Source organism: Lepisma saccharinum, chromosome 6 (assembly GCF_977018435.1).
Source record: "Lepisma saccharinum chromosome 6, izLepSacc3.1, whole genome shotgun sequence".
NCBI lineage: Eukaryota > Metazoa > Arthropoda > Insecta > Zygentoma > Lepismatidae > Lepisma > Lepisma saccharinum.
In genome coordinates, this window is record NC_139234.1 from 60377063 (window position 1) to 60399602 (window position 22540).

The 22540-nt window shown below is 37.2% G+C and overlaps 1 protein-coding gene across 1 annotated transcript; it reads left to right on the top strand.

Annotated features, from left to right (window-relative positions):
- The first annotated feature begins 100 nt into the window (after window positions 1–100).
- Window positions 101–22327, top strand: eIF1A (eukaryotic translation initiation factor 1A). Its single transcript, XM_083124756.1, has 6 exons — window positions 101–224; window positions 14502–14585; window positions 14945–15048; window positions 17742–17874; window positions 20358–20461; window positions 21880–22327. Exons 1-6 carry the CDS (start codon window positions 209–211, stop codon window positions 21883–21885), a joined length of 447 nt encoding a protein of 148 aa, XP_082980882.1. The 5' UTR covers window positions 101–208; the 3' UTR covers window positions 21886–22327.
- Window positions 22328–22540: the final 213 nt, after the last annotated feature.

The window sequence follows — 22540 nt, forward strand, 5'->3', positions numbered from 1 at the left end:
TACATCTTGTATAAAAATTCATGTAAATTATAACTTATGTTGATATTCAAAGATTCATAAACTTCAAGATATTTTATCTGACACTTGTAGTCGTTCCTGGTCTTTCCTTCCTTGCGTCATATGTACTGTTCTATCGACCTCCGTGTCTGGAATGAAAGTAGAAATTAAAAGTAAAAATAATTGACGTTTAAGTGTGGTGTAAGTCAAAATGCCTAAGAATAAGGGTAAGTACATTTTGTTTAATTACTTGAACCAAAAGTTAACTATTATCGTGTATTTATCAAAAACCAAAAAACAAGTGTTTGTGCGACAGCCATTATTGCAGATCCTGGGAACCAAGTACAAAAAACTAAAGACAGCTTGCTCATCTTCATTTGACAATAGAAGAATGCTCTAATTCTAAAAGGAAATATAATAATTTAAATGGCATCTGTTATGACGCGTTGCGAATTTTTATTATACATTTGTAAAAGTCTGGGTACTTTGTAATGTCCATCGTCAATAATGCGGACTTTCACAAAAAGAATGGGCGCGCAGTACATGTGATTTAAACAATTTCTCTCTTATTGAGTCATTCCGTTATCAATTCTTGAAATTAGTTTAACTGATGTGACGGAAAGACGCACTTTCTTACTAGATTTGACCATTTCTTCATGCAAAACTGTACTAATGTATAATTATACATACACCATATGCTGTTATTATTCAATTGAGGAAGTTAAGTCGTTTAAGTTTCTTTTTTAACTGCCTCAATTGTATTTATCAATACAATATCAATTTCTTTCCCAATTAACTCCACCATCTGTCCACCTCTATTATGATACAAAAGAGAATTTGCCCTCAAAATTTACAAAAGATTTTCCACCTGTAACCTGAGAGGAATTAGCAACAATTTTTTAAAAATTTGATAAACACAGCGCCAAGTCTTGATGGTATTCCGTACCAGGCCATAACATATTTACCGGATACCGGATTAGATATTCTTGTTTCACATTACAACAATATACAGAGTGTTTCTAAAGGTCGTTTACAACGCTTGGGAGGTGATTCCTCACACGAAAACAAGCAAAAAGTCTAAGTTCCATTTTTACGACTGAGGCTTCGTTTCCGAGATAGGAGCCTCGCAAAAGGTGACAAAGTAAACGTCACACCTGACTGGGACGAATACTGTAACAGATAGAGAGGCGGTTCCAAGGGAATCATAAAAGAATCGTATGTGCTCAGTCCGGAAGTCACTATGAAAAGTTCACTGCACGCATGCGCAATGGAGTCCTCAAAGGAGTTGGGGATTTCCAGCAAGAACAATGCATGGAAAAGGTATGTAACGCAGCAAGAAGGACCGTGACAATGAGAAATGCGTTAAAGACAACACATCCTGACCTCAAACATCAAAACATGAGCACCGAACACAAAATCCGAAAAGTTGAGCACGGTTGCATACCCCAGTTACACGCGAGGAATGAACGAATCATGTCATGTGGCATACGAGAGACACATTACTCCACCAGGAGGAGGGAAAGAAAAAGACAATATCAGATGATTGCGACAACGTGTATTTTTACACGCCACAACTACGTAATACCCCCCCCCCCACACACACACACAACAAACAACAAATGCTACAATGTCTTATGCACAGACAGTGTGTGTCACTGTACACCAACTGAAGATGTCACTTTCACCACACAAAGGGGGTGGGGAGCAATACCAAGAGTGTTCTCACTGGTATTTGCCGAGGGCAATAATCACAGACGGTTTTCAAAATGTCTGCCGTTTACTTCTACGCAGATATGACAGCGACAAATCAAGGATTGTCGAGTACGAGCAAACAAGTCAGGTGTATCTGCTACCGTCGCGGCGGCGACGTTGATGCGAGCAACGAGGTCCTCAGCTGATGTGACAGGTGTGTCGTATACGAGGGTTTTCATTTCTCCCCAGAAGAAAAAATCGAGAGGGTTGAGATCTGGCGACGTCGGTGGCCAAGGCACAGGCTCATCCCTACCAATGAACCTATTGCGAAACACGTCATGCAGGAAATGTCGTACATTACAATCGAAATGAGCTGGTGCACCATCGTGTTGGTACCACATTTCTTGCCGCAGTGCCAAAGGTACGGTCTCCAACAGTTCAGGCAGAACCTCACTAAGAAATGCATGATACGTGAGACCATTCAGGCGAACAGGGAGAATGTATGGTCCAGTTAAATGATCATGTACTATCCCGCACCACACATTCACTTAAAACCTGTGCTGGTGATGGGCCACAAAAAGTGCATGTGGGTTGTCAAAGTCCCATACATGACTGTTTCTACTATTGAAGACATCCATCCTGGTGAAAATGGCTTCATCTGTCCACAATACGTTTGCCCCGAAGTGAGGGTTTGTGTCCAGCTGATGCAACAACCATTGGCAAAACTCCATACGAGGGCGAAAGTCACGAGGTAACAGTTCTTGTACTTTCTGCAGTTTAAAAGGGTGCATTCCTTCCTCTGACAACACTCGCCAAACATACACATGAGACTTGTTTCGTGCCCGAGCGAGCACTCGCGTACTGGTGCCAGGATGTTCTGCGACCGCTGTTAACACATCTTCTGCAAACTGATGTGTACGTACACTTCGGGGTCTTCCAACTTCTTGCCGCGGTGGTAACACTGACCCTGTTTCACGCAGTCGACTGCCCACTACCTGAAAGAAGGTGTGAGACGGTAAACGTCTATGTGGAAAGCGTTCTCCATAAAGACGCCTTGCCTCACGGCTATTACCACATGCCTCCCCATACATGAGATGCATGTCTGCTAGCTGCTGGGTCGTATACGCAGCCATCTGTGTAATAGTGAGCTGGAACTGCAAAGTATTGTTTTTGTTTAACACTGGCACACTGCACAAATTGGCCGTATCACCGTACGAACACCACAGACCAATTGTGAACCAACCCTTCGAGCTCCTCTCGCGGGAACAGCAGTCATGAAGGTCTAACGTAGACTACGAGAGCCAGACTTGCCTGTGCAGCGCTTCCAAAACTGGTCTCTTTTACGTCACAATGATCGCGTGCGAACACTTTTGGTATTGCTCCCACCCCCTTTGTGTGGTGAAAGTGACATCTTCAGTTGGTGTACAGTGACACACACTGTCTGTGCATAAGACATTGTAGCATTTGTTGTTTGTTGTGTGTGTGTGGGGGGGGGATATTACGTAGTTGTCGCGTGTAAAAATACACGTTGTCGCAATCATCTGATATTGTCTTTTTCTTTCCCTCCTCCTGGTGGAGTAATGTGTCTCTCGTATGCCACATGACATGATTCGTTCATTCCTCGCATGTAACTGGGGTATGCAACCGTGCTCAACTTTTCGGATTTTGTGTTCGGTGCTCATGTTTTGATGTTTGAGGTCAGGATGTGTTGTCTTTAACGCATTTCTCATTGTCACGGTCCTTCTTGCTGCGTTACATACCTTTTCCATGCATTGTTCTTGCTGGAAATCCCCAATTCCTTTGAGGACTCCATTGCGCATGCGTGCAGTGAACTTTTCATAGTGACTTCCGGACTGAGCACATACGATTCTTTTATGATTCCCTTGGAACCGCCTCTCTATCTGTTACAGTATTCGTCCCAGTCAGGTGTGACATTTACTTTGTCACCTTTTGCGAGGCTCCTATCTCGGAAACGAAGCCTCAGTCGTAAAAATGGAACTTAGACTTTTTGCTTGTTTTCGTGTGAGGAATCACCTCCCAAGCATTGTAAACGACCTTTAGAAACACCCTGTATATCGAACCGGCATAATTAGAATGGAAAAATCATGTAGTTCCAATTTTAAAAGCAAACAAATCTCCGCCATCGATCCTCATACAGACCTATAGTCCATATTTCAGTTTTGGAAAAAAAATGGAGCGCACAATGAATGACTTTCCTGGTTATTAGAACGTCAAAATTTTTTTCATCCTACACAATTTGCATTTCGAACTAATCTTTGTACTCAAGATACCATAGCCACTCGGAGCGATTTTACAATACTTTGAATTTCTCCATTTTGTTTGAAATTCGGCATACTCACTAATTTGGCCCCCTAATCATGAATCTGCAGTTAAAATTTGGCGCTCACACGTGGAAATAGCAAAATAATCCAAATTAAGTTCTTATTTCTACACCCCCGATTTCCAAATTTCCCACCATTCCGGGCTCCGCCCCTGGGGTAATTGACCTACCGCCCCCAACTGCTGACGTGGCTCCGGCTCCCCGGCTTTCTCTATAGAGTCCCTGTTAAGGGCATGTTAGAAATTGGCCGGATTCATCTGCCCCCAAATAAGCACCAAATTTTAATTGCAGATTCGTGATTACGAGACCCAAATTAGTAAGTATCCCAAATTTCAAACAAATTGGATAAATTCCTGGTACTATTATAGTATGGGGGTGACACCTATAAATCATATATTTCACACTTTTTTACATTGCTAACATACTATTTTGGAATGCAGAACATTTCCTAAGGTGAAATAATGTATTTCTAACAAAGATAATGTCTATTTCTTACATTTACGAGTACTTACTGTTACTTGTTATTTCGATTCTCTAACACATTATGGCGGGCGATAGCGTACTGGTTCAGGGCACGTTGTGCGAGTGTTTTGTCAATTTATGCAGTGTTGCAACCTCGTTCACCGGAAAATACCTACTTTCGTGTCCAGATTTGAAATTCTGCTAATTCCTCGCAAACCATTTACGTTAGTCCCAAAAACCATTTTCCGTAAGGGTAAGTCAGGTTAGGCAAGCATAGTTAAAAAAAAAAAAAAAAAAAAAATACTACACATGTCATGTTCTAGTGAAAACACAGCGAGTTTGAAACACAGACTGCAGGGTTAAGCCATCTAACACACAACATTGTGCCCTTATGCAGAAAGCAAATGGTGGCAGCAGAAACAGTGTGTCGGACAGAGATTTTCGCAGAAAACACGTATTCACGTTAAAATGGATCAAAACTACATTCGCGAACTTCCACAACGCTACAGAAAATGATTTCCGTAAGTACGTTCTCCTGTAAATTTGAAGAAATCCATCACCCCTATACTATAATGTTACCAAATCCCCTGTATTGTTAAATTATACCAGCCACTCTTACAGCAGCAATTCAAAATAGTAAAATTACACATTCCAACTGTTTCAGTTTGTTTATATGTGTGGAAAAAGCTTAGGATTCTATAAATTTACATGATCTTTGTCATGAATTAGAGAATCTATGTATATACCCAAAACTTTCGACAATTGTGTGGAATCTATATTCCAACAGAATTATATTTGGATGGTTCTCCGATAAATTAAGAGATCCTCGTTCCACTTCAATCGGCATACCTCAAGGCTCACCTTTGAGCCATCTCTTATTCAATATTTATATGAATGAGATACATGCATTATCAACAACCAGCGGCGGCTCTAAGGGGGGAGCTGCCGTGCCATGGCTCTACCCTCAGAAAAAGAAAAAGCACGTGCTTTGCCAAAATATAGTTAAATTAATACATTTACGAACGAGGAGATTCGAATCTCGTAAGCGTTCAAGCTTATGGCCGCCTCAATTCCTGCGCTTCTGTTCTCTCACTTGCTCTGGGCCAGCATAGTCTGGCCTGTGCACGGAGGCATGAAAAAGTCTCCGCAGTTAAGGATCGAGGAGGTGGTAGCAATAAGACAACAAGCCGTGCCCCTTTTCGGCTGGCACGACGCGAGAGCTTTCGCATTGTGTTGGCATAGTTGCAAACTTCACAGAGAAGTGACTAATCCTGACCGATTTGTAATACTCGTTGGAGAAGTAATTCGCGAGAAAGATACTTTCCTGCATACTTGGCAAGAACGAACGTAATATCTTCCCCAAATTTATATAACCATTTAGATAGATGCGTGTAAAGAGCCATCCAGACTTTTTTCTTATAGATATCTTCCTTAAGAAAAGGTATGTCCCTTGCTCTCAAGCACACAGACACTCATGTGTTGCAACTGACGTTGACAACATTGAAGACATTTTCTGTACAAAAGAATTGCCTAAATATCAAAGGGAATTCGCATCACCATGGGATTTTTTACTTTAATATTTGTAAAAAATCACACGGAAAATCTGTCAGTATAAGAATTTCACTTGGAGATATAATTCATTTTCTTGCATTGAATTCTGAAAATTGTAGATCTACAGTTCATTTAGCAGATAATCATATTTCAGTTGGTTGTAACACCAATTGTTGATGTACCGTGTGCCGTGCTGGGGTTGCAAATTATAAACACAGCAAGGCGAGAATACCGTGATCGACCAGTGAAGTGAAAGTGTCCAATGGTGTGTGAAAGTAGTTAGTAAAGATGAGTCAGATTAGAGCATTATTATATACACCGTTTTCCAAGGTACTATAAGATATTTAATTAAAAGTTAAACAACTTGGCTGTCCCACACCAGATTTAAACATCAATTCTATTTAAAAATATAAAAAAAATGGTAAAGGTGACAGGCATCGAAATTTTAATAGTCGCATTTATTTCCTAGAAACTCTGGCCAACCTCCGCACAGCATGCTACGATGCCAGGGATTGCGGGGTTGAATCTCAGCCTGGGCATGGGTGTTCTTTGTGAGTGTTCACTCATCCTTATCTTCGCGATTAGCCAAAAGTGGTACAAATGCAAAGTAAAATAAACCAATCTTAGGAACTCTGTATTTTTGTCTGCAATTTTAGTAAACAAAGTTCCATTAAAATTATTTCTTTCATTAGATTTCTATGACATATGCTAGCGAAAATTTTGCAATTTCTTGATCATGTTGGCACTACCCATACATACTGTCAACAACCATTTCATCCCCTTCAGTATGCAGATGATTTTTGTTTCTTTAACATAACAGATGATACTACTCAAGGTATTACAGCAGTGCAGAATTTAATCTCCATCATAAGAGCGTGGTTTTTCAACGAAGGTCTATCCATCAGCGAAAGAAAATCAAAAATTATTTGCTTTAATAATAAGCGATTGGGTACTTATCTCAACAACATATCACATATTTCTAATATCCCAGTAATAGAAACACACAAATATTTAGGTATACATTTTGACACGTGATTCACATGGAATACACACATTACGCATTTAATCAATAAAGGCCGTAAAATATCAAATATGCTCTGTAGTATGACAACAATTAAATGGGTTGGCCACCCCAAAATCTTACTTCTATTTTACAGGAATTGTTTTCGATCAAACTTTGAGTATTCAGCCGTTAGTTATGGGGGTGCAAAAGTCAGTCTTTTAGACAAAATAGTCATACTACAGAGTAAAGCTTTGAGGACCTGCTTAGGTCTCATTCAGTCCTGTCCTAATGTCAGTGTTTATATGGAAAGCAAAGAAACTAGTTTGACACATAGACAGATCCAATTAACAACAAAATTTCTGCTCAAAACTTGGGAAAATCATATGCATCCATTCAATAAATTGTTCGAAATACAAAAACAATGGACAGAAGCCAAAGTTATAGATCCTAAACATACTTTATTTTATTTTGCATATTGCCAATACATAGACCCAGAAACGTGTGCAAAGTCTTTCACCTTCAAACATCCTTTAATTTATCAGTTAGACATACCCTTACATACTCAATGCATTTCAGGGATCTCTGAAGGCATATCATGTATAAAGAGAAATGGCCAACACACCTAATCATATATACAGGTGGATCCAAAGATCGCCTAGGTGTGGGTTGTCTATATTTCATTCCAGATTGAAATATAAACAAACAATTCAGTTTACCACCTGATACTTCTATTGTCACTGCAAAAGGTTACGCAATATATAAAGCTCTCATATACGCTATCCATAATAATTACACAAAAATTCTTATCATAACAGATGCTTTAAGCGTATTAATGGTGCTGAGTTCCTCATATCCTCAGATTTGTAAACATCCTTTATTTATCATCCTTATAATCCAACAAACTCAGTATGCTAATGGAAGAAATATCAACGTACAGTTCAGTTTAGTTACGTAAAGGCTCACAAAGTAAATACGGGAAATGAACATGTGGATATATATGCCAAAGCTGCCCCGATCATCGGAATCTACCTCACTCGAGAGGCTTCCATACATGGATCTACTCCCAAGAGTTAAATATAAACTTCAAGATAAATGGAAACAGTGGTGTATAGAACAATTTCAATCCACAGGCAATACATATAAATGGTTTGCAGAACATTCACAAAATAAACCTTGGTACTACTCATATAATCTTCCAAGATCAGGTATTATTTTTATTATACGTTTACGTACAGGTCATGTTTGCACTAATGAACATTTAGCACAATTACCTATCACAACAAAACAAGCCTGCACATATGGAGAAATTAATCAAGATGCCACTCATCTTTCTGCAGTTAGAAACTCTGTCACCACACCCAGTTTCAGGTTCACCACCCTAGTTCAGCAACCCCTGGTGATAGAAGTTTGAAACTTGGAATGGAGAAGGGGGAAAGTCTGAAGAGTACACTGCATGGTTGCTCAAAATCCAAAATGTATTTTCAGAAAAAAATAGGAGGCATTACTTTTCAGCCTGCCCTCGTGTGTATATATATATATATATATATATATATTTGTGAAAAATAAGAACTAAATGTGTTTGGCAAAATACTCAAAAAGATGACTAAAATCGACTAACAGTTGATAGGGTTAGAAAAAAATAATAATAATATTTATCAATATGTAACTATTGTCGATGTTCTTAAATTGTTAATTCCACGATTTAGAATATAGTAAGAATACCAGGAAGCATGTATTTGCTTTAACTATAACAGTAACATCAAAATTGCATTTATTATTCATTGTTTGTTTATATACAAATATTCTTTGTATTTTCATAACAGAAGTTGTTATTGCTTAGAATTGTGCATGACAGATGCTTTGCATTTAGTTATTCCATATTCATAATTTCATAAAATCTGGATGACAGTGAAGCAAAATTATGTGCAAGGCTGAAAACTTTTAGCGAAATTTAGTATGCCTTAAATCACTCAATATTCACTTCGGCCCAAGTTCCTTTTGTTTTATTGTGATTTCATCATGCTACGAATGCAATTTTTACATGGTTCGATTTACGTCTGTGGTATGACTTGAGATGACCGGACCCCTCTCCGATTTTCTTCATATTTGACATACTCACTGAGGCCTCCTAATCACGAATCTGAAGTTAAAAATTGTCGGTCACGTCTAGAAATTGCGAACCATTGACGCTAGCCCCACGAACAATTGGCACGTGGTTAGGTTAGTTTGGTTAGGTTAGGCAAACAGTTAAAATTTGGTATCGTGGTAGTATCAGGAATATATATATTTGGTTGTGAAACAGAAAATTTTGCGAAAATAGACAGTATCCATTCCGAAAACTAACGCCTTATTTTCGCTTATTTTGCGATTTCTAGATGTTTCCGACAAATTTTAACTTCAGATTCGTGATTAGGAGGCCTCAATTAGTGAGTATGCCAAATGAAGAAAATCGGAGAAGGGTCTGGTCATCTCAAGTCGTTCCACATCTGTTTACACGTACTGTACTTTTAGCGATTACTTAAGATTGTATTCAATATAGGGTCATTCCACATGAAATCACCCAGAGCAGGTTGCTTCATAGTCATGGATTTGCTTCATTTTCATTAGAGATGTTGATAAAAGGCACAGAACATAAAATAATGCTTGTAATGTATTGAAAACAATGTTTACCACAGCTTTCTATCATTTTTCTTAGCTGAGCTATCATAATTATTGAGTCGTTCCATGTCAAATCACCCAATTTTAAATCAATTGGTTGCTTGACCATTTTGTTAATTTTTTATATTTTCACCATAGGTGGTCTTGCTAGTGACCTGCTCAAAAATAATTTTTTTTAAAAAAAATCTTCCGCCATCTTGGATTTCTGCTCATTTTTCATCACTGCGGGAAGCAAAAATGAGTGTTTACAAGGGTTTTGAAAAAAGGTTGCTGTGTGATTTCTATTACAGATGGAATGTTCTAGTTTTCACTGCCTGAAAGTAGAGATTCTGGCCTTTCAGAAAATGTATATATATGTAAGGTAAGAATTAAGTAACTGGGACTTTAATGGGTTTCAGTATAACCATCGTAAGGGGAAATTTTGCCAATTTTAAAGGTCTCTAAAATCAAAAGGGCTTGAAACCACAGGATGGAATTATTTTTGCAAGAACTATGAGTGGAAGGCTTTTCAGCCATGGTGAAACAAATCCGGGGTTGTAAGCCCTTCTGTCCGATTTTTAGTTCTGAAATCCGAAAATTTCCAAAATTTGCGAATTTCAAGGTCAAATATCTCTAAAGGGGGACCTGCCAAAAATTAGAAATTTTGGCCATGGATACTCCTACTAGTACTTAGTAAAACCTGTGAATTTCATTTTGGGGTTCACACCGATGTTCATGTTACAGGCTGCCAAATATCTCTAAAAATGACATCGTGAAAACATAATAATAAATAGGCTTAAAGTGACCTGATTTCCATTATTTTATAATGTAGTTATTTTATAAAGGTAAACAGAAATTAAAATAGATAAACTAGTTATTTACTAGTTGATATATTTCAATATATACTTAGTATGCTTTTGTTAATAAAAATCAAATCAAATCAAAATCACTTCTTGGATTGAGAAGACAAATGTTAGTAAACAAACAAGAGTACTATTATGTCAGTAAGTATATACAAGTTGCATGCACATGTTTCTTAAAGGTTTATGAATATCCAATACTATCAAACCTTACTCAATACATCCACTCTGGTACATAACAATTGTATGCGAAATATAACATAACATATACAACAATTGTATGCGAAATATAACATAATATATATACAACAATTGTCTGCGAAATATAACATAAGCTACCTGTAAAATATGACAAGCATTTAAACGCTTGAGAATATACGTATTCAAGTTCTTCCTCTATTTTTTGTATCCCAGTCACATATACATTGTGATATACACAGTTTACAATTACAATTACACAAGACTTAAAATTACATGAACTGAATCCTGATTTGGACAATTCTGATGATGACGACGAGAAAAAAATTACTTACAAACAATGGATAACAACAGATCATTGCAATTTGATCACTGTTGTAGAAACAATTTCAGAGTTTAAAGAAAATTTAGCTTCGAAGTTACTGCAATTAAAAAGTCACCACTTTATTGCTCAGAGTCGAGCAGAATCTTGCAAAAGAACGAAAGAAAGTCTTTCTCCAGATGAATGTGTAGTGATTGGTGATTTCTCTGAAAACTTCACATTTGTTGTACAAGATGAAATCCAGAGTTACCACTGGATTAACGCTCAAGCTACTGTCCACCCCTTTTGTGTCTACTTTAAGACTAATTCTTCAGATGATCTATGCATCAAAAGTCTTTGTATTATAAGTGACTGCATTGTACACAACACAACTGCTGTTTACGCTTTCCAAAAGCAGCTGATTCCATTTGTTCAAACGTTCATCCCAAATCTAAAGAAAATTTATTATTTCTCAGATGGCTCCGGAGCCCAATATAAGAACAGAAAGAATTTTTCTAACTTATGTAAGCATAAACAGGACTTCGGTGTGGCTGCTGAGTGGCATTTTTTTGCCACAAGCCATGCCAAGGGTCCTTGTGATGGGATTGGTGGGACTGTAAAAAGACTTGTGGCAAAGGCAAGTCTGCAGCGACCAACTGAGGGCCATATTCTTACACCAAAGGACATGCATGAGTTTTGTGTGGAAAATATTAAAGGATAAACTTCATTATGGTGACTGAAAGTGACAAAAAATGAGCAAGGGTTTCTGAATGACCGCTTCAATGAAGCTCATAGATTTGAAGGAACAAGAGATCACCACTGCTACATACCCAAGGACTCTTCAACTCTTCTCATCAGTAGAATATCTGCATCATTTCAAATTAATCATGTAGAGTTCAGAATTGATGACTCACCACGAATATTTCATTTTAATGAAATAATTGAAAATGACAATGTCGTTTGCATTTACAATAACAGGTGGTATGTAGGTAAAGTAATTGAAATGTCAAAAGAAAACAATGATGTTAAAGTGATGTTCTTCAATCCTGGTGGACCATCAACGAGCTTTACAAAGAAATGATGTTGCTTGCGTGAAGTTGAACAATATAATTGATGTTCTGACACCATGTGACTTCACCACTGTTACTGGGAGAACATACAACATTACTCAACAGAAAAACACAGAACTGTCACTAAAGTTACAAGCACATAAGAAGAAATAGTCAGTTGATCAATCATCTCCATGCCAATCAGTGTTTTCGGGGCCACGCACCAGTCAGATATTTTTTATCTTTTGTTCATGGCTCCATGGATGGAGAGACAGACAAGATCCCCTGTAACTTTGATGTCCATGTGTAGATAGTGTATATATATATATTGATGTAATGTTGTATTATGTGTAGTGATATATGGAATTGTAAATGTCATTGTGATGTAATATATTGAATTGTAAACTGTGTATATCACAGTGGTATATGTAACTAGGATACAAAAAATAGAGGAAGAACTTGAATACGTATATTCTCAAGCATTTAAATGCTTGTCATATTTTACAGGTAGCTTATGTTATATTTCGCAGACAATTGTTGTATATATTATGTTATATTTCGCATACAATTGTTATGTACCAGAGTGGATGTATTGAGTAAGGTTTGATAGTATTGGATATTCATAAACCTTTAAGAAACATGTGCATGCAACTTGTATATACTTACTGACATAATAGTACTCTTGTTTGTTTACTAACATTTGTCTTCTCAATCCAAGAAGTGATTTTGATTTGATTTGATTTTTATTAACAAAAGCATACTAAGTATATATTGAAATATATCAACTAGTAAATAACTAGTTTATCTATTTTAATTTCTGTTTACCTTTATAAAATAACTACATTATAAAATAATGGAAATCAGGTCACTTTAAGCCTATTTATTATTATGTTTTCACGATGTCATTTTTAGAGATATTTGGCAGCCTGTAACATGAACATCGGTGTGAACCCCAAAATGAAATTCACAGGTTTTACTAAGTACTAGTAGGAGTATCCATGGCCAAAATTTCTAATTTTTGGCAGGTCCCCCTTTAGAGATATTTGACCTTGAAATTCGCAAATTTTGGAAATTTTCGGATTTCAGAACTAAAAATCGGACAGAAGGGCTTACAACCCCGGATTTGTTTCACCATGGCTGAAAAGCCTTCCACTCATAGTTCTTGCAAAAATAATTCCATCCTGTGGTTTCAAGCCCTTTTGATTTTAGAGACCTTTAAAATTGGCAAAATTTCCCCTTACGATGGTTATATTGAAACCCATTAAAGTCCCAGTTACTTAATTCTTACCTTACATATATATACATTTTCTGAAAGGCCAGAATCGCTACTTTCAGGCAGTGAAAAGTAGAACATTCCATCTGTAATAGAAATCACACAGCAACCTTTTTTCAAAACCCTTGTAAACACTCATTTTTGCTTCCCACAGTGATGAAAAATGAGCAGAAATCCAAGATGGCGGAAGATTTTTTTTAAAAAAAATTCTTTTTGAGCAGGTCACTAGCAAGACCACCTATGGTGAAAATATAAAAAATTAACAAAATGGTCAAGCAACCAATTGATTTAAAATTGGGTGATTTCACATGGAATGACTCTATTGCAACTGTCTGCAAAGGCAAAAAATACCTGAAGTCATGAAACAAAAAAATGGCCACCATGTTTAAACAAAGTCAAGTTTTTGAAAAATAATGCCTGCTTTGAACTACCCTTGCATATGTGTTAGAACAACATAAATATTGAAAATTTTAAGTGGTCAAGCAACCAGTGCTACAACTACAGGAATTTTTTAGCTTTGCTACCGCTACATCTACAAATTTTGTAGAGGTAACGGCTCCGATTGTTTTATGATATATTTTTTTCAAATTTTCCTAGCAGAAAGACTAATTATCGTAGAATTTTGGAAATCATTGTCACACGAAAATTGAACCTTCCTTGAAGTAATGAGCACCGTTTGGATTATTCACTTGTGTGAAGCTTTCGGGCAGACATTCTTTACAATATCACATTTCCGCAAGCTAAAAATAACTGAAAACGTTCATAAACGATGCAAATATTTCACTTTTTCCGGGGGGTACAGAGAGTCGAGGGTACCAGTGTCTCTTCAATGGTGCAGTGGTAAGAACGTCTCCTTGTAAAGAGGTTCTGGGTTTGATGCCCAGTGGAGGCACATAGTGGTTCGGATCTCATGTAGGTTCATTTCCGATCAGACTTTCTGTGCAAAAAGTGGACTTAGGCTATCCATGTGAGAGGAATAAATTAATCATTGAGAATTTGTAGTTTTGCAGAGTAGAGGCAATATCAGAAAGTAGGCATTGCCTGTAAAGCATAGGACTTATCCATTATGTGTTATAAATTAATAATTACCTGAAGTGCATTGTGTAACTAATGTTTCCTGTTTCTCCTATGCTTTAGGAAAGGGAGGTAAGAATAGGAGGAGGGGCAAGAATGAAAATGAGACAGAGAAGCGAGAATTGGTGTTCAAGGAAGATGGACAAGGTAAGGACTAGCCATTCCCTAACAATTTGTTACTGAACTTTATAAATTTTTGCATGTTGTCTCAGTATTATCATTAACAAAACCTTGATAGGTTAGAATTTTTTAAATTTTTAACCATGACATCTACTTTTCCACTCCTGTATCCATAATAGAACAAAATTCATATTTTCAAGTGTGTTCATTATTAAAATGTTGAGAGATCCATTGGTCACATTTCATTTTGACATATTGTTTCACATAATTCTCCCAGTTTGATCATCTTGTGATAACTAATTATGTGTGTGCTTCAAGAGATCTTAAGTGATTCCTCAATTATTTTCCTGTGTTATTCATAAGAGTAATGAATTTTCTTGTTTCAGAATATGCCCAAGTAATAAAAATGTTAGGCAATGGCAGGCTGGAAGCCATGTGCTTTGATGGAGTGAAGAGACTCTGCCACATAAGAGGAAAGTTGCGAAAGAAGGTGAGTTAATCTGCTCTTGGATGTTTCCCCACATGAAAAGATTTGTCCTGCTGTCAAATAAAGCTAGGAAGAAAACTCACTGGGTGCAAAAAGCATCTGGTATGCACAAAGCAATGGGACAATACAACCAAAGAAGCTACATCTATGAGCAATCATTATCAGATGGAAAGCAAGTTCTGTGATAAATCACTTTTGTTCCACTGGTTACGGGTTGTAACATTCATCACAATCACATGCTTTAAAAAAGCGAACAATAATAAGTAACCAAATGTGCACATGAGATATTGTGCATGGTTCTATCTACTTCTCCTTTGAACTTTTGGATTTGTCCACTTGAGCTAGGCATGTCGTCCAGGGGTAGGAGAAATGCTCCTGGAACTCTAAATATGAACAATTTTTTTTTTAATACTAAGTTTGAAAATTCATGGGCCATGGGCTGCCTACAGGAATGATCATTGTTGGAGTAAAGAAAAGGTAGCAAGACCATCGGAGACACTGGCTATCTTGCTGTTGCGAAGTAGCAATCACCACAGCAGCCAGCAAGGATTTTATGTGCCACTTGCGGACAGAATGGCTGTCTACTAATGGCTATGTACAGCATATGTGGAAGCGGCCCCGGCGCTCACCCAGCGTTGAATAACGTGGGTACCTGGGGGAAACCCTGGGGGGGTAAAGACGTTCAGGGGCGTGATGCTGATCACATCTCCCCCACTCACGACCGGATCAAGAAAGTGTGGGGTGTTACCCTCACACCCCCTATACGCCTTCATGGCGTGGTGCTATGCACAGGGGAGCACTTTACCTTTTTACAGCATAGCTTTAACCTTTACTCAGAACCTGTTGCATATATGCAACAAAAAAACTAGGGTGTTGTCGTAATGTGTTACATATATGTAGCACGCAGCTTAAACATGCTTTTAGCACGTTGTAACTTTTATGGAGGCTGGAAACACTGACAACACAAGCTGAGAAGGTTTAGAACGGTACTGCGAAAGAAAACTTCCAGTTATGACACGTCAAGGTCACGTTTTCAAATCATGCTTTGGCAGGGGGAAACGATACACATGTGAAGTTTATGACCTTTTTTTTCTCATGGCTCGGGGTGTGAAATGTGACTGGTTGCTGATTTTGTCTGAGCACGTTGTAACTTTTATGGAGGCTGGAAACACTGACAACACAAGCTGAGAAGGTTTAGAACGGTACTGCAAAAGAAAACTTCCAGTTATGACACGTCAAGGTCACGTTTTCAAATCATGCTTTGGCAGGGGGAAACGATACACATGTGAAGTTTATGACCTTTTTTTTCTCATGGCTCGGGGTGTGAAATGTGACTGGTTGCTGATTTTGTCTGAGATCAGAGGGAGCTGTAGCTTTTGTTTGAAACTTTCTAAGACCAAGGGAGTGAGTTTGGTCAGAAGAGAGGCTAAAAATAGACGAAGCACAAATGCAAGACCCCACAAGTGAACAAAGGCAGATACCTATCTAAGACACGCCGTAAGGCAAGAAAAGCAGATGCGACCCCTTGAAACCAGTGTTTCTCACTTGGGCGTTCTGTATTAGCATGGGTTCCAAGCCCTGATGTTTTAGCTACCAAACAAAAGTTGTCCAAGGTACATAGGTTGAATAGTCTAATAATTTCATGTGCACTATGCAAATTAGCAAATTTTTGTAAAAAAGCAAAGTTCCACATATTGCCTCATATTTCATCTTTTATGATAGCCAAGAACATGAAACAAGTTTCATCTCGTTGCCAAAGGTGCATTCTATGAAAATAACACTAAGGTTCCCATCCTTTTCCCATAAGAGTGGGGAAAGAGGGGCAAAGTCCAGATTTTAATTCTTTTCATGGAAATTTGGGGGTTGCACCCCCCACACCCCATCTTTCTCACTTGGGGTTATAAATTAGTCTGGGTTGCATGCCCTGATGTTCTAGCTTCCAAACAAAAGTTTCCAAAGTAGGTACGTCAAATAGTCTAAAAGTTATAACGTATTTTCTCTGATAAGTGCGAGAAGAAAAAAATCGCTGTGAAATGCCTCTGCGAAACAGGGGTTACTTTCTGAAAACCTGCTCTGCAGTTTAAAGGTTTTAAGGATATAGTATAGTATACAACATGCACATGTAAAAATGTTCTAAAAGGTACATAAGCAAGTTCTGCAAGGACTACCCTAGTAGCAAGTTTCACTTTTTGAATGGTCTGTATAAATTTCTTATGCAAGTTATTCCTACATTTTGAAACACAAATCACCACATATTTATGGTGAATAAAATATAAAGGTTTTGGTACAAAAATTGGGTGCATTTCAGGATCAAAACACTGTGTATAAAATAGCATTGTGGTGGTAGAATGGTGATTAAAGGCATAAATTTTATATTAAAACTACAGTTATTACATGAAATTTAAGTTTTCCCTAATAGCACATTTGTATAGTTTGAAGAGTATTAAGTGTATTCCTGTGTAAATAAGTCCATTTTTCTTTCTCAAATATCTACAGCAGAATTTAAAATAAATCCTTGATTTGCATAACTCACAGGATAATTCAGAGTAAAAAAAATGTCACATTCGTGATTAAGAGTTCATTTCTCATTTGGCATCATTTTATGAGAAAATGTGGTAGGAAAATGCACCTCACACATTCATGTTTCCGTCAAAAATGAATCATGCATGCCTCTCATCATTATATTTCGTTCAAAGGTTTGGATTAACCAAGGAGACATCATACTGATTGGCTTGCGAGACTATCAGGATGCCAAAGCCGATGTCATTTTGAAGTACACGCCCGATGAAGCTCGAAACCTCAAGACATACGGTGAATTCCCAGAGACAGGTAATTATATTCATTTTATGCTTATTGAAATAGTATCTGAGGAACATGTAGCTACTTACTGAACTTACATGCTTTCCTTAGACTTCTGTAGTTTCTACATATTCCCTCATTTTTCAGTGAGGGTATTTTCTAGGCATTGTGGAATGTCACAATGATTACTTTGTGCCATTTATAAGAGGGATATTCAAAAAGTAAGTTATAACAGACTATTAGGGATCAAGAAATTTCTGATCAGGTATTCAACAAAATGCAATCACATGCAGATACCCCTGATATTCCTGCAATAGTCACTAGATCGCAGTTTTATTGGCACCATAAACTTGTAAAAATACAGTGAGCATGAACTACTTATTAGTGTTTGTATTTCTGCTTCACAGTGCATCACTTTTGGCTTATTCCAACAGTGATAATGAATGCTGGTTAAATGGAATTGATTAAAGGTCACAGATTCAAATCATACCCTAGGCATTTTTTTGTGTGTCCCCCTTAGTCAATTTCATCATATCGTCACTGATCCTCATATTTGCAATTAGCCAGAAGTGGCAGAAAAGCAAAGTAGAATAAACCAAATCAAGATTCAAAGTAGCAAATGAAAGTGGGAGTGAGGTGAAACACACAAAATGCATTTTAGGCAAGATATGCAAAATGTTCACCTACAGGTGCTTTTTTATACAAAAGGGTGTTTATCAATACTTGAAAGAACATGAAAGCCTTGCCATCATTATATTTGCTTAGATTGATTTGGATGGTGTAATTTCTCTTATCTCAGGCTTAGTGACATTCCAGCAAATGCACCATTTTGTACATTTGTTATGAACAACCTGTTAACACTACGTGGGGGACTTATACTGGCACTGTACAGTGTGATCCATTAGTATTACCGTGCAAATTGTTCCATGATGGTTTCCATTTTAAGTTTTTCCTTACATCCTATGTGTTTTTAAGCAATGGATTTTTATGTAGAAGTTGTCAACAGCTTGAATGTCTTATTGGGTCAAATAAAGTCCACAAACATGGTGATGAACAATTTGAACGATAATACTCATGGATCCCACTGTACTTGTACAATTCCATCATTCTACCAAGACTAGGATTCGGTATAAATACTTTTTGAATCATCCTCTTACCTTTGAGTTATTTTGAATATTGTTTTCTGTTGTCTGTTAGTTATTTTATGCAGTCATGTTTACCTATTTTGTAACTTTGTTTGCATAAATAGGACTTTTTTTTTAGTTAGTCATGTTTGGGGTGGGCAAAAAATTTTAAAAAATTCCACTCAAAACCTGACTACATCATGGACTCACAAAAGCAGTAAATAAAGTGATGGGCAATGTTCATCATTTTCAGAAAACTTTGGGAAATCATCTGAAGTCCATATCAGGGTGTCAACTTTATTTTTCTGCTTTCTTTTATTGATTCCAGTTCCAACATTTCAGGGTACTGCACACCCTTACTTTAGGCATATTTCTATAAAGAGCCATGAGAGATATGTACTTTAAATTTTGTGATGCCTGAAATGTGAGGGGGTGTAAGGGATGACCTGGAACACCTAGAAATCAACCTCACTTCCATGTAGTGCAACCTGGTAGCTGCTTCGAGCAGGCCAAGATGGCTGTGTGCCTGGACCCACAGCCAGGATAATCCTTTGTGGGATTGTGTTGCCTCGTGCGCTGATTGCCCCTTTACAGCCTGGGTTGGGATATTTTAGGCCTTATTGACAGTATAGTTTTTGTTCTTGGTGTCTAAAATGGATGAATGAATTTGTTTTAAGAATTGAATGAGGAAATTTTTAGCAGACAAATTTTGATTACTTGTTAAGGGTCTCTCCTAAATTTTGTTTGTTAAAGGGCTTATCCTTGTGTTGTGTGAAAAAAAAATAGCTGTGTGTTGACATGTCCATATTATAAAAGTCAATCAGAATGTGAATGGAATGCATAATTTTCCAATAGCCCATGTGTAATACATCTTTGGAACCCTGAAATGCAAACACCTGTTTTAAAGAAAGGTAATTCTATTGTCTTTGAGTGTACTACTGATATTAGCCCCGTCTAGTTGGCTGCACTTTTTGACTCTTTGCATCGAGGCATCTAGTTGGTTGCATGGTGCAACACAGAGTCGTCTAGTTCGTTCATTTCGAGTCAAGTAGTGTATTTGGTGTCTGCACTATCTTCCGGACCGGTGCAAGTGTGATGTATGGTCACGTGGTGCATGCTAAATAATCAAATGACCGGATAAAGCAGCAGACAGGCATTTGTTGAATCTTCTGAACTTCAACACCGCTTTCCGTCTAGTTGGTTGAACATCATTTCCTTGAGCCACCCTGACACTGGATACACCTGCACTGCAACGAGTGCCAAAAAGTGCAGCCAACTAGGCGAGGGCTGTCCTTGTCTGGTGTCTTTTAGTTTTTGTTGCTAAGTAGAAAATGTTTTGAAATGAAACTGGGTTATGTATATCTTATCATGTTCTTATTTCTTTTACAGTGAGAATTAATGATGTCGTCACCTTCGTTGATGATGGAATGGATGACGATATTGACTTCTGCGATGAATTGAGTGATGAAGGGGAAGGTGATATGGTCGATAATGTAAGTTGCTATGTTTATTTTCCATATTATTTGTTACAGTGTTTAGCAGTTATTATATTTAATGTGACAAGATACAATGAAACCACTTGCTGGTGTGGTGGGTATGCCTATGAATATTGCACTTCCATTTTCCATGGAACTTCTATACATTTTAGGCTTCCACATGGGAAAAGACAATAGTTCCAATTGCTTAGTTCCAACGAATCATGGTATGCATGCATTTTTTACATGGTTCAATATAAACTTCTTCGTTAACATTACTTCAGAAGGTTAGTGATTACTTACTGCATGTTTTTTGGAGAAACATTTTGCCTTCCATAAATCCTGTCTTCCTGTATATGTATTTGGTTGGTAGTAGCCATTCGCTTACTGCTAGTGCTGCTATGTTACATGGAGGTGCAAAGTGGTATTATATATCTAAATTATTTCATAGTTAGGTTAGAGGGTCAGGTTTAGGGCTCTTAGCATTAAAATAATGTGACTAAATACATCCAACTCCTGATCATGTACTGTAATATCTGGTCCCAAGCCTAAAAGCCCCTTGAAGTCTCACCAGAAAATCCACCAGTACTCCATGGCTGAGAGGAACGTAAACCAAGAATAGCTGCTTACTGGGAAGCGGACAAGCTACTTTTAAAATCATAATTTCTCCAGTATATAATACTCAGTGAAGCTTTTAACTGTGCTAGTTTATCCAAGCTCCGAACTTACTTGCACAATCATTTCCAGTATTCTAAAATCACTCATACTCCTATATAGCTTCCGAGAATCATTCAACACTTGGAACCATTACTCAAGAAAACACTGCACTTCACTGGTGCAAGTGTTTAGATTAGCCTCATTTTAAAATTACAAAGTATGCCTGGAATGAGCTGATATGAAATTTTAGTTTATACTGATATAAAATTTACTGATCCGATAATAAAATTCCAAATGGTCCCTTAAGGTGAATGGTTCATTGACCTCCTTAATGAATGTGTGTTTCCAGGTGACTGCAGTGCAAGAGAAGTTGCATATTTAGAGATTTATTATTTTTAAAAGTAGGTCTTGGAGATTAGCCATTAAAATTGTAACAGAATGGCAGAATTTTGCACTAAATAATAAGATATTTATAGATATATTGGATCGGTAAAATAATCGGTAATTTTACCGATACACCGATATGTCTATATCGGGCGATACCGATTAATCTGTCCTTTCCCTACAAATACCTTTTTGAAACTCACTTGATCACTGATGCAGCCTTGGGAGCATTTTGTAAATAACAGATAATACCTTATCGTAACACTTAACACTGTCATTCTGTTGTACTTTTAAGGTTTTATTTTTAACACATCCTTATGTGTCTCCTGAGTAAGTACAAGTAAGAATATTAATTGAGTTAACCAACCAACTTACAATAACTCTTTCTCTTCCAGATCTGATAGCCTTCAATCTTTGTTCTTCGGGTGAATGGAGCAGCAGAAAGAGAAGTTGGTTTTACATATGAGTGGTGACTCAAATCCGTGTGATCTTAGGTCAAAAAATTCACCTGATATTGTTAAAAATATGTGAAAAGAGACAATTTCTCTGGTTTTCTTAGAACCATAGCCCCACTTGATCAATGCCCCTCCTTCGTTTCTTATAAGTGGGTTCGTTCGTGAACTGCTAAACAAACCTCGAAATCATTTGGTTATGTTATTCAAAACACAAGAGTATATATATGTGGATGTTAAGGCAATTATTTATAATCTCATTATTACGTTTTTTTTTTCAACATTTGGTGTTTTATAATTAGCAATATTCATTGTATAGACCAGCTGTAAAATTCGATACATCAAATTTCAACTGTATGAAATTAACAGAAAAATAAATTATAAATACTTATATAGTTTGTTTCTTTTTTTAAGAAATGCCTGTAACATTAGAATGCAAATATTATGTTTTGTAAGTTCAATTCATGCTATATGCTAATAAGTGTGTTTTTAGCTCTCAGTTATTCAATATGCAATCTTCTGATGTTTCATATTTGTAAAAGCGTGTATAAGTTTTATGGTTTTGTATTTTTTTCTTATGTAACACAGTCGAATTGTTCTAGGT

What these genes read in the sequence shown, in the direction of transcription:
- eIF1A (XM_083124756.1), top strand. An exon ending in GTTCAAGGAAGATGGACAAG is followed by an intron (nt 14,586 to 14,944) that starts GTAAGGACTAGC and finishes TTCTTGTTTCAG; the next exon opens with AATATGCCCAAGTAATAAAA. An exon ending in GAGGAAAGTTGCGAAAGAAG is followed by an intron (nt 15,049 to 17,741) that starts GTGAGTTAATCT and finishes TTTCGTTCAAAG; the next exon opens with GTTTGGATTAACCAAGGAGA.